The sequence below is a fragment of the Artemia sp. Qi Xiang Cuo genome, chromosome 3 (assembly GCF_049724085.1).
Source record: "Artemia sp. Qi Xiang Cuo chromosome 3, ASM4972408v1, whole genome shotgun sequence".
NCBI lineage: Eukaryota > Metazoa > Arthropoda > Branchiopoda > Anostraca > Artemiidae > Artemia > Artemia sp. Qi Xiang Cuo.
Genome location: NC_142796.1, coordinates 1,902,046 through 1,918,675, shown reverse-complemented (window position 1 = coordinate 1,918,675; position 16,630 = coordinate 1,902,046). Strand labels below are relative to the sequence as shown.

General features: G+C 33.0%; 1 protein-coding gene across 3 annotated transcripts in view; it reads left to right on the top strand.

Annotated features, from left to right (window-relative positions):
• The window catches only part of LOC148953645 (uncharacterized), a 102,954-nt gene that overhangs the window by 46,143 nt on the left and 40,181 nt on the right, over positions 1-16,630 (top strand). The window contains exon 1 of one of the 3 annotated variants that reach the window (XM_089086751.1): positions 7,417-7,807. The exons of the other annotated variants lie outside the window; for them this stretch is intronic. Within the exon in view, the coding sequence (XP_088942877.1) occupies positions 7,720-7,807 (88 nt within the window). The 5' untranslated portion in view covers positions 7,417-7,719. Of the gene's footprint in view, positions 1-7,416; positions 7,808-16,630 lie in introns of those variants that run through there. 3 annotated transcript variants of the gene reach the window in all.

Here is a 16,630-nt window from a genome sequence, read left to right as displayed (position 1 = left end):
ACTAAGCTAGGCAATAAATGATCCCTTGAGCACAAAAAAAAAGACTTGACTTACTTGACCTAAGGCTTCTGCCGAGGGTTCGGCGCAGAGAACGATGATACCAGCCGCCTCTAGGTTGCCATATCGCTTGCCAGGCTCGTAGCTTCTTCCACCGGGATGTGGCCTCATGCGAGGACTTCATCGACTTTGTCTTTTCATCTAGTGGGGGGAGGCATCCTCTGGACTCCTCCCCCACCCAAAAAGAAAAAACGTATAAAAAAAACGCAACCATAAATACTAGTAATTAAAGACGAACCTTAATAAGAAACCATAAACCCACACACAATATTTAAAACATCAAATATAAACTGGAGCCTCATACATAAAAACATGAAATCTAACGTAACTAACCCAATAACACAATACAAAACTTTGACCCCTTAAACATAGACTGAAGGGCGAGAGAAAACAGCTAAAACCAAAAAAAGAGACTAGAATCCTACATTGATTTTTGTGATTTCTTTTTAGTGATTTTTGTTCGTTTCAAGCTTGATTTGCATATTCAATTTAAGTTTAATTCGTTTTAAAATTTATTTATTCATACGAATTAATATCTACTGTATATTTTTTCTGTATTAAAAGAGGTTAAAGTCTGGAGGTTAAAGAGGTTGTAAAAAAGAGGTTAAAGAGGTTGTTAAAAAAAGGTTAAAGTCTGTATTAAATGAGATCAACCCAAAAAAACAGCTTGAACCTCGTGTACTAATTCTTGAAGTTAAAACACAAAAGCTTTACTCTAAGATATTATAGAGCAGAGACTATATATATATATATATATATATATATATATATATATATATATATATATATATATATATATATATATATATATATATATATATATATATATATATATATATATATCCAACACAAATGACTAAAGCCAATACTAAGGCCAATACATACAAATTCTCATCCCCCCCTAAAAAAAAACAACTTTACTCTAGATATTTAACTACAAACATAAATTTGAAAAAAAGTGCTTATTGGTCTACAAAAGTAAGAAAACTGAAAAATCACCTACAGAAAATTCTACCTTCAAAAAAGAAAATGCAACCTAATAACAGAGTATTCTGTATCATACCATCTGATTAGATCACCTAACATTAAAATAATTTGTACATAATGACCTAAGTATGTTTCCGGAAACACCATGAAGATATTCGAAGATTGAGTAAGGAACCCTACTATGCAGATTTTAAACCTAAAAAAGAAAAAGGAGTAGATCACAAAATATTATGACTTTAATTCTTATATGCGCACATGTGCCTCCAGCACAAAATATTGATCCTAAGAAAAAAATCAAAAATTTATTTTTATTTCATTAGCATAAAACTTGGTTAAATGCAATGCACAAAATCCTTCCCAACACTTGCATATACATTTATGAGGTGCATATTTATTTCTTATACAAAACAAAATGTAATGATTAGTTTGAACAGTCATTCATAAAAATATAATGCATGCTATTATTTGACCAAAATAGAAAAATCGTTAGGATTCAATGAAAAAACTGAAACACGAATCCTAAAAATATAGGACCCACCTATTCAACTTGAAAATAAATTCAAGGAATTTTATTTTGACCAAGTATATTTCTCTAAGACCAGATATTACTACATACCAACAAAGAGATTCCCTTAAGGATTGGTCAGATACCCTGAAAAAAGTTGTGCCAATCTACTCAATAAACTTTCTTTTAAGATAGCATAAACATTTCCTTACCTGAAATCGATGCTTTGTTTCACTGTATTTTTAATCCTCAAATCCATTTCTCCAGGAACACTATCTGACAATTCACCAGTGAGTACCATCCTGAAACTAAAAATGGCACACATTGTTTCTGCTTAAATACTTCATATGACGTCATATAATTTTTTTATAATTACGTCATGATAGGAATAATTATTTCATCTTTTTATGATTGTAATATTTATATTTCTTTGCTTTTTAGTTTTATGTTATTTATTAACTATCATTTCAAAACAATTTCAATTTTGAATTCCTTTTCATTTTATATCATTGTTTTATTTTCTATACTTTCATTCTATTTTCTTTTCAATTTTATTCACCATGGTGGAAATAAAATTTAAATATCATCCAAATGTCCCAATTTCAATAGTTGATACGGCTTTAACTTATTCAAGTTCCCCATTGATGACATATAAGGTTTTTAATTAGGACAATAGGGCATGTCTAATCCTGGATATCATTAATATACTGCTAAATATAAACTGAGATTTTTGAAAACCACGTCACGACATTGAATATGTGCAAGGCGTGCCCCATCCACCCCCTAGCATCCATATATACAAACCTGACCCCCTAATAATCATCCACCAGCAACGTATGAATATTCACCATGGGAAAATACTTCCAAAAAAAACTAAGACTCCACACACAATATTTACTTAATCAACTCCACCGCTAACGAAAAAGAAAACAACTCGTAATAAAAATATAATACTCAAATCTCAATTAAGGAAATCAAAACCAGATTATACTCTGACAACAACAAATTTACATATATATGCATAACCTACTCTTCCACATAAAATTTCATCAAAAAAAAAAAAAAGTTGAGCCATATACAAATGCTCGAAACAACCATTAATTTAAATGCAAAATTAAAAAACAAAACACAATTTAAACATTATAATTAAAAACTTCAAACACTAACAAAACGTAAATTACAAGTTAAAAAACTTTAACTTCCCATGTAAAAACAAAATGTAACAAATTCAGCTTTAACCAAATACAAAAAAAAAGAAAAACCTGTTTGTGTTATTTGCCCTTTTTCTTTCTGCCACTGTTTTTAGCTTTCCATGACAAAAAATAAAAATTTTAAACGAAAATCTTACTCAAAATTGTCTCTACCCTACGAAAGAGGAATAAAACTTCCAATAATAAACCCTAAACTCTAAGCCTCAATGAAAGAAACTAAAACCTGACAAACGAACATGCTATACCCTGCAAACCAAAACAAAAATAAATCTAAAGGAAAAAAAAAATTAGCTACACATAAGAAAATTCAGCTCATCTTAGACTAAATTAGTTCAAATACAAGTTTTTAAAACCAACATGCAAAATTGAAAACCTTCTAATACCGAAAGTTAAGTAAAAAACAGACAGTTTAAACCCTTCAAACAAAAACTTCAAAACCAGAAAAACATTAAATATAAATACAAAAACTCTAACTATATAAAACACAAATATAACAAATGATCACTTTTACCAAAAACAGACTTGACTTACTTGACTGAAGACTCCTGCCGAGAGTTCGGCGTAGAGAACGATGAGACCAAGCGCCTCCAGGTTGACCTATCGCTTGCCACGCTCGTAGCTTCTTCCACTGGGAAATGGGCTTAGGTGAGGAATTCATCGGCTTTGTCTTTCTATCTAGTTGGGAAGGCGTTCATTGTACGCCCCCCCCCCCGCAAATAAAAGAAAAAAGTAAAAAAAAACGCAAACCATAAATACTAGAAATTAAAGACGAACCTTAATTTGAAACCATAAACCCCCACACAATATTTAAAACATCATATATAAACTCGAGCCTCGTACACAAAAATATGAAACCGAACTTAAAATACCAATACAAAAAAAAACTTTGACCCCTTAAACATTAACTTAAACACGAGAGAAAACAGCTAAAACAAGAAAAAGACTAGAATCCTACAAAACGAAATTTTCAATCTAATATACAAAATCTACAAAAAAAAATTAAAAATTTAATGCCATGGTCCAAAATTCAGTAGCACAAAAGAAAACTTACATCCTGTAGGCGAGATTCAAACACCATTCACACAAAAATATGCACTACACAGAAAAGGTACCTTGTCCAATAGATGGAATGTAAAACAATACTATCAAACATAAATAAAAAACTTGTGTTAACGATGTGTCAGTAAGGAGCGACCCGACTCAGTAGTAACAGAAAGTCTTAGAAGGCTGAATTTTGACACCAATAGACATATGCAAAGAATTGGAGTTTTATGCTGATTTCAAATATATAAGTTTTGTTACATCAAGTAGAGGTTTCAAGGTTTTACCTGCAACTAAATAAAAAACAAATTTTTCAACTGAAATTAAGGAGCAACAATAAAACTTAAAGGAAGAGAGATCATTACGTAAATAAGGAGATTAGCTCCCACAGTTCATATATTATCCAGTATGATCATTCTCTATCTCACCCATTATAAAAACCCGGACCGGGGTGCGAGTGCTCCGGAGAACGTTTTGGCAGATATAAACATGTTAGACATGCTAGACAGGTTAGTCTGGTTTCCGACCATTTCCATCAAAATGTATTGAAACAAACGGAAATAAAGCTAATGCAGAAACAGTTTAAACAAGCTAAGGCAGAAATAAGTGGGAGGAGCTTTTTGTTCACGAAGACCAGAAATGATCTGCAATAAGCTTACTGGTATATTCTGTCTACTGTGTTCGCTCCTTAGTCAAAACCTCGCTCTTTACGCTAAAGTTTGAATTTTGTTCGAATCACAAATCCCTGAATCACAAAGGCTGTTTAATTAGACTAGATAGCTCTTTGAAAGTACAAAAAAATTGCCTAAAGAGCGAGGTATTGACCAGGGGGCGAACCCCCTTATATACTTAATAATTTCTGTTCGTTTTAAGTTTTATTGCTGCTCCTCACTTTCAGTTGAAAAGACTTGTTTTTTTTATTTAATCTCTGATATTTTTTTAAATAATGCTGGGAAATCAGACACCCCCTTCATAGAAATGTCCCTTCCCCCAAGAAAACATCGTCCATAAAAAGATTCTAACACGTAACCCCCTTTCACGATATTCTATTTCATGATATTACGATATTCTATGAGCCCTTTCACGATATTCTAGGACTACTTGATCGATACGATTACCCCTAGGGAAAAAAAACAAAAAACTACACACGCATCCGTGATCTTTCTTCTGGCAAAAAATACAAAATTCCACATTTTTGCAGATAGGAGCTTGAAACATCTACAGCAAGGTTTTCTGTTACGCTTAACCTTATGGTTTCATTTTCTTTAAGATTCTATCACCTTCAGGGGGTTTTTGCCCGTTTTTTCGAAAATAAGGCAGATTTTTCAGGTCCAAAACTTTTGATGGGTAAGACTAAACTTGATGAAACTTATAGATTTGAAATCAGCATAAAGATCTAATTCTTTTGTTGTATCTACTAGTATTAAAATTCCGTTTTTTAGAGTTTCGGTTACTATTGAGCGGAGCTGCTCCTTACTTACAGTTTGTTACCACGAACTATTTGAAAATATGGAATTTTTGATTTTTGCCCGGAAATAGATCACGGATGTGTGTTTGTTTATTTGTTTACTTTTTTGTTGTCGTTTTTTTCGAGGATTGATCGTATCAATCAAGTAGTCCTAGAATATTGTGAGAGGGCTCATTCAAGAATTATAGTGCCTCTTTTAAGCGAGCAAAGAGATTAGGGGCAAATAGGTCACAACTAAGCTAGGCAACAAATGATCACTTTCACAAAAAAAAGACTTGACTTACTTGACTTAAGACTCCTGCCAAGGGTTTTGCGTAGTGAACGATGATACCAGGTGCCTCCAGGTTGCCATATTGCTTGCCAGGCTCACAGCTTCTTCCACCAGGATGTGGTCTTGGGTGAGGACTTGATCGACTTTGTCTTTTCATCTAGTGGGGCGAGGCATGATCTGGACCCCTGCCCCACAAAAAAAGAAAAAATGTATAAAAAACGCAAAGCATTAATGCTAGAAATTAAAAATGAACCTTAATTTGAAACCATAAACCTACACACAATATTTAAAACATCAAATATAAACTCGAGCCTCATACACAAAAATATGAAATCTAACGTAAATAACCCAATACAATAGAAAAGTTTGACCCCTTAAACATTGACTGAAGTGTGAGAGAAAACAGCTAAAATCAGAGGCGCCGCTATAGCGTTGCCTATAGTAAATGCCATGCGGCACCAATATTTTATTATTAATTTTTTCTCCCAGAGGCACTTCATATGGAAGGGGTTGCCGTAGAAACGAAAGAGGACTAAAACTTCCAATAATAAACCCTAAACTCTAAGCCTCAATCAAGGAAACTAAAACCTGACAAACGAACACTTTATACCCTGCAAACAACAACAAAAATAAATCTAAAGGAAAAAAAATTAGCTACACATAAGAAAATTCAGCTCACCTCAGAGCAAATTAGCCCAAATACAAGTTTTTAAAACCAATGTGCAAAATTGAAAACTTCCTAATACCGAAACTTAAGTAAAAAACACACAATTTAAACACTTCAAACAAAAACCTCAAAACCAGAAAAACTTTAAATATAAATACAAAAAAAATTAACTATATAAAACACAAATATAACAAATGATCACTTTTACCAACAACTGACTTGACTTACTTGTCCTAAGACTCCTGCCGAGAGTTCGGCGTAGAGAACGATGAGACCAAGCGCCTCTAGGTTGACCTATCACTTGCCAGGCTCGTAGCTTGTTCCACTGGGATATGGGCTTGGGTGAGGAATTCATCGGCTTTGTCTTTCCATCTAGTCCGGGGGGGGGGGCGGTCTCTGTACGCCCACCCCCCGCAAACAAAAGAAAAAGGAAAAAAAACGCAAACCATAAATACTAGAAATTAAAAACGAACCTTAATTTGAAACCATAAACCCAAACACAATATTTAAAACATCATAGATAAACTCGAGCCTTACACACAAAACCATGAAACCTAACGTAAATAACTCAATACAATACAGAACTTTGACCCCTTAAACATTGACTGAAGCGCGAGAGAAAACAGCTAAAATCAGAGGCAACGCTATAGCGTTGCCTATAGTACAGGTCACACAGCTCCAATGTTTTATTATTTATTTTTTCTCCCAGAAGCACTTCATATGGAAGCAGTAGTCGTATAAATTTCAAAGGGGGCTCATTCGATTGGAAATTTAAAGTTCTTGTTTGTAGTGGCTTTTGTTCGTTTCAAGCTTAAATTGCATATTCAATTTAAGTTTCATTCGTTTTAAAATTTATTTATTTCATATGCATTAATATCTATTGTATGTTTTTTTTATGTATTAACAGAGGTTAAAGTCTGTAGGTTAAAGATGTTGTAAAAAAAGAGGTTAAAGAGGTGATAAAAAAATATCAAATATCATTAATGATAATTGAGTCCCGGACTCCCGTCTATATGAGCACAGTGATCTGAATAATGGTTCGTTTACACATTGCGGAAATTCTTGCGGATTTAGCAATCCCTGCGGAAATTCCGTCCGTTTTTGTGCTAGAAAAATTCTGAAGCTTACAGCAACGTTTTGGTAAAATCAGGACGGGATCTTGGCAAGGTTTTTAAATGAATAAAATCATGAGTATGAATCATCAAAAACTACAGGATTTTATATCTTTGATTCAAGGCTACACCCACCTTTTATGATCCTGCGCACCCAGCCTATAAGAAAACTATGAAAAACAGTGTCGTTTGGCTCTCTATTGTTCAACAGCTTTCAGAATAGGGTAAGAACATAGGTCATGCTGTTGCAATAATTTGAAATCTTTGCCTTAAAATGCAGCGTTATTTTAGCCATAGTTGGAATAGATACGGACGGATTTCCGCATGAATTTCCGCTATGTGTAAACAGACCATAAGAGGCAGTGTACTGTTAAAAGCAAAACTTTCAAATATTTGAAACATGGACGCTTTGAAAGATGAAGTGAAGGATATTCTCAGTAAAAGAGGTTATTCTGTTTCAGATGAAGAGCTTGCAATGTTCATTGAAGGTTAGTTTATTAAAACTTATTATTTGGCTAGGCTGTCCACCTAATGGCTCATAATTCTAGGCTATTTAAGGGTTAATTTTTACCAAATCATATAGCCTAAGGCCTATTGAGTTATAATAAAGTGAATATACCGCTCGATGCCTTTTTTATGCTCTTTACAAATATAATAATTATTTTTTCGGAAATGCATTTTAGCCCCCACCCCTATATATACAAATTCAGGGTATGTATTTGCACATTAGCCTAGGGGGGTGGGGGGAAGTTTAAAAGGTAAAGTTCTATGAAATCATATTATTGAGTTAGGAATAAAGTGAATACACCATTCGATGCCTTTTTTATGCTGATTACGAATATAATAAGCATTTCTCTTGGAAATGAATTTAAGCCCCCCCCCCCTATATAGGCTATACCTAACCTAACCCTGAATTGGCCTCTATCGGGGGGGGGCTGAAATTCATTTCCGATAGAAATGCTTATTATATTCGTAATCAGCATAAAAAAAGGCATCAAATAGTATATTCACTTTAGTCCTAACTCAATAATATGATTTCATAGAACTTTAGGCCTACCGAAAAGGTAAATTTCTACCAAATCATATTGTTTACTTAACTCATAAAGTTAATGTACAAGCCAATGCCTTTTTTTTATGGTTATTACTAACATAATAGCAATTTATTTCGGAAATGAATATTAGCCCACCTCCCCTTAAAAATTCCTAACCATGGTATATATATTTCTACAACCTAAATTAACCCTGAATTGGCATATATAGGGGGGAGCCAAAATTCATTTCCGATAGAAATGATTATTATATATGTAATCAGCATAAAAAAAAGGCATTGAATAGTGTATTCACTTTATTCCTAACTCAATAATATGATTTGGTAGAAATTTACCATTTAAACTTACTTCTCATTTACATCAGAAATAAAATTTACCCCTAGAAGAGATTTGGCAATTCATTTCCTCTCCTTGCAATACACTCCTCTAATGGAGACATGGTTGAAAGCATGTTGTGCTTTTATAGTACATGTCTGAAAAGAAGTTTGTAACACATTGCCTCTCTTACCTGAAATTCTTTGTTTTTTTTTTTGTTTTTTTTTTTTTCAAAAATCCAAAAATAATTAAAAATAACAAAATTGCAGTTATATTATGCTAGTGATATAACATATTTAGTTCTTTATTTTTTTTATTTTTTTCTTTCCTGTTTTATATCAAAAAAGATACTTATTATACACATAAAGTAGGCCTACATTTTAAATTTTGTTAAGTATATATACTGAATTGGAATATTAAAGTTGGAAGCAATAAAAATGACAGATGCAAAGTGGAAGGGTAAAGAGAATATGGTGAAAAAAAGAAAAGAAGAACTTTACTCCAAAAGCCCTCTGAAAAGTGCCAAACTTTTGACATTGTTGTTTTTTTGTTTTGTTTTTTAATAGTTGGCCATGCCTACAATCTATGTTTTTTCACTAAGGCACTTTGTATGGAAGTATTTGTTTGTCAAGAGTTAGGATAGGGCCCATTCAATTAGAGACTTAAAGTCTTTGCACCTTTTTAAGAACCCCAAGGGGTTAGAGGGCAAAAAGATACAAGAATGCATTCTCAGCACTGAGGAAAAAAAAAACTCAGACATAACAGCTTGAAAAGGGTAAAGAAAAAAACCTAAAATCAAAGAATAATGAAAAGAATGATCTAACCAATATGTAAAGTTGCTTCTCCGTGATTGAACCAGGGAAATAGAATATACTGCTACTTAAATCACAGAAGTATCTTTGCTTCAGTGTTATAAACATGCTGCCTTACTGTCAATCTGGGTGATGAAAAGACATTTTTACAGACAATAGTGTTTGTAAGTTTCTAACCTAAATTTGAAATTTGATAACTAAGAAAAGGCCAGTTTGGACTAAACCACTTAATGGTTCCAAAGTTTACAGTTTTACAGCACAGTAAATTTAAGCACCCCAAAATTACTTATCAAACAAGCCTAATTACTTATCCTAGCATTTCACAGGATATAAATGACATCAAAGCTAGCAAGATTGCTACTTGAAACCTTGTGACTTATTTGTCAGGCAAGTTACAAGAATAATTGGATGAAAAACAACCTTCTAATCCAAGAAAATGTAAGACAATCCAGGATAATCAACATAATATATAAATAGATAATTCAGTCATTTCAAATATATAAAATGTAAAATTAAGCCCAAAAAAGGGGGACAGCAATATAGAAAAGTAGGAAGCCTTGAAAAGCCTACAAATAAGCTATGAATTGTTTCCATTACAGTATACACATCATTAATATTATTTGCCTATTTGTCCATAAGCTAGGCTAAGTTTTTTGGCAAGTGCACAGTCAGATAAATAGCCTGTTCACTGTTATCTTGGTAAATTTCTAGGTGGTGCTATAATTTAGCTAGGATGAATGTATCATTTGATGCCTTTTTTTATGCTCTTTCATAACTCAATAATTGCTTCTGGGGCTAATTGTATCTTGAGCCCTTAAATAGGCCCCAAAGGCATTTTATTTTTCTAACCACACAGTGAAATCATTAAAATTATTAAATGTTTTGAACAATGTTTACACAAAAATCACTATTTTTTTTTTTTTTCAGGAGCATAATTTTATTTAGACATAAATTACAAAAAACAAACGCCAAGGAACCTTTCGGTTTGTTAGGCCAACTCCAACTTCCAAAACAAAACAATACAACTAAAAATTCAATTATGGCAATACTAAAAAAAAAAAAAAAAAAAAAAAAAAAAAAAAACAAAATTATAAATATTATTAAAAAAATCCCTCAATTTTTCCCGGAAAATACTTTGGTCATGATCATGCACAACCCCAATTGGTAAATGATTCCAGGAGCTCAGCAAAACATGCCAAGCAGAGAACTGTGACTGGGTTGTTTCACACTGCAGCCACTGAAAAGCATCTGCATTTCTTGTATTATAATTGTGAAGATCCACACCAGTTATAAACATGCCATTAAAACCTTCCGAGGTAAAGTTAATAATAATATCAAACATTAGCATAGATTGATAGAAAAGGAAAATACCTGCTAGAGGAAGAATATTCAGTTTCAAATACACATTTCTCACTGAATCTCTTGGTCCATAATTTGCTAAAATCCTAATGACAGAATTCTGCAAAGCTCTAAGTTGTTTCAGATGGGATTGAAAAGTTGAAGACCATACTGAACAACAATATAAAAGGTAACAATGGACAAGTGAAAAATACAAAAGTCTAAGGACAATTTTTGGACAAATGTGCTTCAATTTCCTAATAATTCCAACATTATGGGCAATTTTAGATGTTATACAATTTATATGATCTGAAAAACTAAGTGTCTCATCTACAATAATGCCTAAATACCTAGTTGAGTGTACTCTATTAATAAATGAATTCCCACGCCTCAGCTTATCTATCCAAGGATAATACTTTTTAGAACAACAACACAAAATTACACTTCTTAAAATTTATTTTCAGCTTATTCAACCTAGTCCACTTTTCAATAAAACTTTTATCATGTTCAACTTCACGGATCAAGTCTTTTTCAGTTCTTGCACATACTGTTAAATTAGTATCATTAGCAAATAAAACTAAAACTTTTACAGGGATCACATTTGGGTCTCCACTGTTTACTGAATCAACAATATTAGATAAAACTCCACATAGATCATTAATATATACAGCAAATAAGAGTGGACCAAGGGGAGATCCCTGTGGGACTCCTGACTCGACATCATATTCACATGTAGCTTGTTACCCATCATCCAAATATAATTTTCTATCACTTAGGTAAGACTTTAACAGATTCAGAGCTCTTATACTGGCATGATCTAATTTACACAATAGAATTTCATGGTCCACAGAATCGAATGCTTTTAAAATATCTAAAAATACAGTTATGACTTTAAGATGTTTATCAAGGCCATCATTGACCAACGTTGTAAGAAACTGAACTGCCTGCTCTGTAGAATGTTTTTTTCTGAAACCAAATTGGTTCTTAAAGAAAAATCCTTTCTTCTCTAGAAATGTCTCAATCCTTAGGCATAATATCTAAGTTTATAAATAAGTTGTTCAAGAGTAATATATTCTAAAGATATTTATTTATAACAATTCAAACCTCATTTATTAGGCAACTCAAATACAAACCATTTTCCTACCATTTTAAGTTTTCCAAATGTCTTTGACAAAAATAAGACTGAATTATGCAATTTGAACTTTGCCATTGACAATTCAGGGTATATTCCAACTCAGGGTATATATTTGTACATTAGGGGGGGGGGTTAAGTTCATGGTAAATTTGCAGTGGGCTTTCTAATTTAGCTTGAATTAAAGTAAAAACATCATTTGATGTTTTTTTAATGCTCTTTCATAACTCATATAAAATACCTTTGGGGCCCCTTTGAGGGCTCAAGATACAATTGGTGTAAAATTCTACTTTAGCTACTTTTGGAAAGAGGTTAGGTCAGGAAAATGAAACTTTCAGGGACAGGTCTACAGGCTAAAGTATGTCCCAGGAAGGTATTTTGAAGTACCTACATCTATTCCTTCTCTCTCGAGAGGGTCCTGCAATTTGCCTACAGGTCAGGTCTATATCTACGAGTATTAAAAGTTTAACAAAACTACATTTTACCTTAATTTTCAGTTATCAGTTTCTTTTTCTCTGGGTTTAGTTCAGAAAATGCAATTCCTGTTATTTGAGTAGAATTTTAAGCCATATCATGGGTGCCCATCTGGGGGTGGGGGGGCACCTGGCCCCCCCCCCTGGCTGAATGATGCTGCCTTAATTTTATATTTTTGTTCTGAGATTTCTATTACATAGCATTAAAAGTGCCAATTAACTGAGGTTTGCTCTCCCCCCCCCCCTGGAATTCAGCTTATGGGTGCCCATGAGCCATATCAATGTTTTTTTCCAAAATTTAGGAAATGTATTTGCATATTTTTAAAACCTTATAAATTGGGATTGTGCAAAGTTGTGAAGCTGATAACAATTTTGCTGTTCTTCATTTAAACAGAGTATCTATTTTGCAAGGTTTCACTTTTATAGCACACAGATTTTTTAAAGGTCATCAGAAATCAGGACCGTCTAGAGGGAGAAGGAGTGGAGGTAGGTACTTAAAAATACCTTCCTGGGAGACACTTTGGCCTGTAGACCCATCCCTGAAAGTTTCATTTTCCTAACCTCTTTCCAAGATAGATAAAAGTAGCTAAAGTAGAATTTTACTGCAATTTGCAACAGAAGTGATTACCGTATTGAATTATGAAAGAGCATAAAAAAAGGCATCAAAGAATGTTTTCACTTTTATCCTAGCTAAATTATAGCACCACCTAGAAATTTACCATTATCTTTCACATATTACTTCTGGGGAACTAAGTGAGAGAAGTCAAATAAGTGGTGCTTGAATGCCATTGTGAAAACTACAAGGACTACATCCATTAGATTGCTCCAAAATGCAATTTAAATCAAAGACCTGTTTAACTAGGTAAACATTTACCAAATCATAGTATTGAGTTACAAATAAAGTGAATATACCACTCAATGCCTTTTTTATGCTTTTTCCAAATATAATAATCATTTTAGTTGGAAACAAATTTTACCCTCACCCCTATTTATACAACTCAGGGTGAATATTTGCACATTAGGGGGGTGGGTAAAGTTCTACAAAATCATATTATTGAGTTAGGACAAAAGTGAATACACCATTCAATGCTTTTTTTATGCTGATTAAAAATATAATAATCATTTCTATCAGAAATGAATTTCAGCCCCCCCCCCTATATATGCCAAATCAGGGTTAGGTTAGGTTAGGTATAGCCTATATAGGGGGGGGGGGCGGGAATTCATTACTAATAGAAATGCTTATTATATTGTTAATCAGCATAAAAAAAGGCATCGAATGGTGTATTCACTTTAATCCTAACTCAATAATATGATTTTGTAGAACTTTACTGGGGGGTGGGGGTAAATTTTATTTCTGATGTAAATGAGAAGTAAGTTTAAATGGTAAATTTCTACCAAATCATATTATTGAGTTAGGAATGAGCATTAAATATGAGTTATGAAAGAGCATTAAAAAAACATCAAATGATGTTTTTACTTTAATTCAAGTGGTGCTTGAATGCCATTGTGAAAACTACAAGGACTACATCCATTAGATTGCTCCAAAATGCAATTTAAATCAAAGACCTGTTTAACTAGGTAAACATTTACCAAATCATAGTATTGAGTTACAAATAAAGTGAATATACCACTCAATGCCTTTTTTATGCTTTTTCCAAATATAATAATCATTTTAGTTGGAAACAAATTTTACCCTCACCCCTATTTATACAACTCAGGGTGAATATTTGCACATTAGGGGGGTGGGTAAAGTTCTACAAAATCATATTATTGAGTTACGACAAAAGTGAATACACCATTCAATGCTTTTTTTTATGCTGATTACAAATATAATAAGCTTTTACATCGTAAATTATTTTCAGCCCCCCCCCCCTCAAAATTCACATTAAATGGAAGGGTAGTTTTACGGATATAGGGGGGGGGGGGCTGAAATTAATTTCTAAACGAAAAGCTTAGCCTATTATATTCATAAAAACCATAAAAAAAGGCATTAAATGGTGTATTAACTTTATTCCTAACTCAATAATATGATTTTGTAGAACTTTACTGGGGGTGGGGTAAATTTTATTTCTGATGTAAATGAGAAGTAAGTTTAAATGGTAAATTTCTACCAAATCATATTATTGAGTTAGGAATGAGCATTAAATATGAGTTATGAAAGAGCATTAAAAAAAACATCAAATGATGTTTTTACTTTAATTCAAGCTAAATTATAAAGCCCACTGCAAATTTACCATAAACTTAACCCCCCCCCCCTAATGTACAAATATATACCCTGAGTTGGAATATACCCTGAATTGTCAATGGCAAAGTTCAAATTGCAAAATTCAGTGTTATTTTTGTCAAAGGCATTTGGAAAACTTGAAATGGTAGGAAAATGGTTTGTATTTGAGTTACCTAATAAATGAGGTTTGAATTGTTATAAATAAATATCTTTAGAATATATTACTCTTGAACAACTTATTTATAAACTTAGATATTATGCCTAAGGATTGAGACATTTCTAGAGAAGAAAAGATTTTTCTTTAAGAACCAATTTGGTTTCAGAAAAAAACATTCTACAGAGCATGCAGTTTAGTTTCTTAAAACGTTGATCAATAATGGCCTTGATAAACATCTTAAAGTCATAACTGTATTTTTAGATATTTTAAAAGCATTCAATTCTGTGGACCATGAAATTCTATTGTGTAAATTAGATCATGCCGGTATAAGAGGAAGAGCTCTGAATCTGTTAAAGTCTTACCTAAGTGATAGAAAATTATATTTGGATGATGGGTAACAAGCTACCTGTGAATATGATGTCGAGTCTGGAGTCCCACAGGGATCTCCCCTTGGTCCAATATTATTTGCTGTATATATTAATGATCTATGTGGAGTTTTATCTAATATTGTTGATTCAATAAACAGTGGAGACCCAAATGTGATCCCTGTAAAAGCGTTAGTTTTATTTCCTGATCATACAAGTTTTATGATATGTGCAAGAACTGAAAAAAAGTTGATCTATGAAGTTGAACATGATATACGTTTGATCGGAAAGGGGAATAGGTTAAATAAGCTGAAAATAAATTTTAAGAATTGTAGTTTTGTTCTGCATCCTCGTTCTAAAAATTATTATCCTTGGATAGATAAGTGGAGGTGTGGGAATTCATTTTTAATACAATCTGAGGATTTTTCCTTGTGAAGCTCCAGAGTTGATATTTGAAGTTGTTTTCATCATAGTTTAGTGACAAGGTGCAGTTGGATGATCAGTAGCTTCCCAGGCAAGTTTAAACCCCTTGCAGATGACTCAGCATTCAGCCTTTATTTGAAAATGTCAACAGATTTAGTAGTAACTGTATCTTCAGATAGTTTGTTGCAACTCTCGATGGTTCTTGAGGAAACGAATTGGTGTAAACCCTGGATAAGGTTGACTGCTTAACAATAATCACATGGGACTTGGCAACATTGAATTCAAGAAGTCAAGCCTCAGTCCAATGACCACGTAGTCCCAGATTATTTTGTAGAAGGGCATGATCTTCACATGACAACGCTGGACCAAGAAGCTTTGAGTCATCAGCATAGGGTGTTAATTTACTGCTGTTAGTAGAAGAATCATCATTGATAAAGATATTAAATAGTGTAGGACCTAAAACACTTCCCTAAGGAACTTCACTCAAAACTTGCTTAGAAGAAGAAGGAATATGGTTACCAGGCCATCAAATAACTGAACTCATTGAGATTCCAGGCAAAGAAAATCAAGGATCCAGAGCAGGGATTCTCTTCAAACTTGACTGCATGCTGCTTAATTGCAAGTCACTTGTGACAAACTTTGGCAAAAGCTTTATAAAACTCAAGCAGAATCATGTCAGAAGCCACCTCAGTATCAAGTAATTTAGTGATGTGGTCATATCGTTCAAGGAGATTGGTATCAACAGATCTTCCAGAACAAAAACTGTGCTGAGCTGTGCAAGAGATTATTTGCTTCAAGATATCTAATAACTGCAGAATAATTACTATTCTGTCAAGAACCTTAACAACAGCTGATGTCATGCTAATAGGTTGATAATTTTCAGAAAGGTCCTTTCTACCTTTCTTATATATTGGAATGATACAGGCAGTTTTCCAATACATAGGTAGTCTGGAAATATTCAATAGTAAATTGAATAGCAAGGAAAGTTGTTGACGCAAGACTATTTGACATTCATGAAGGGTT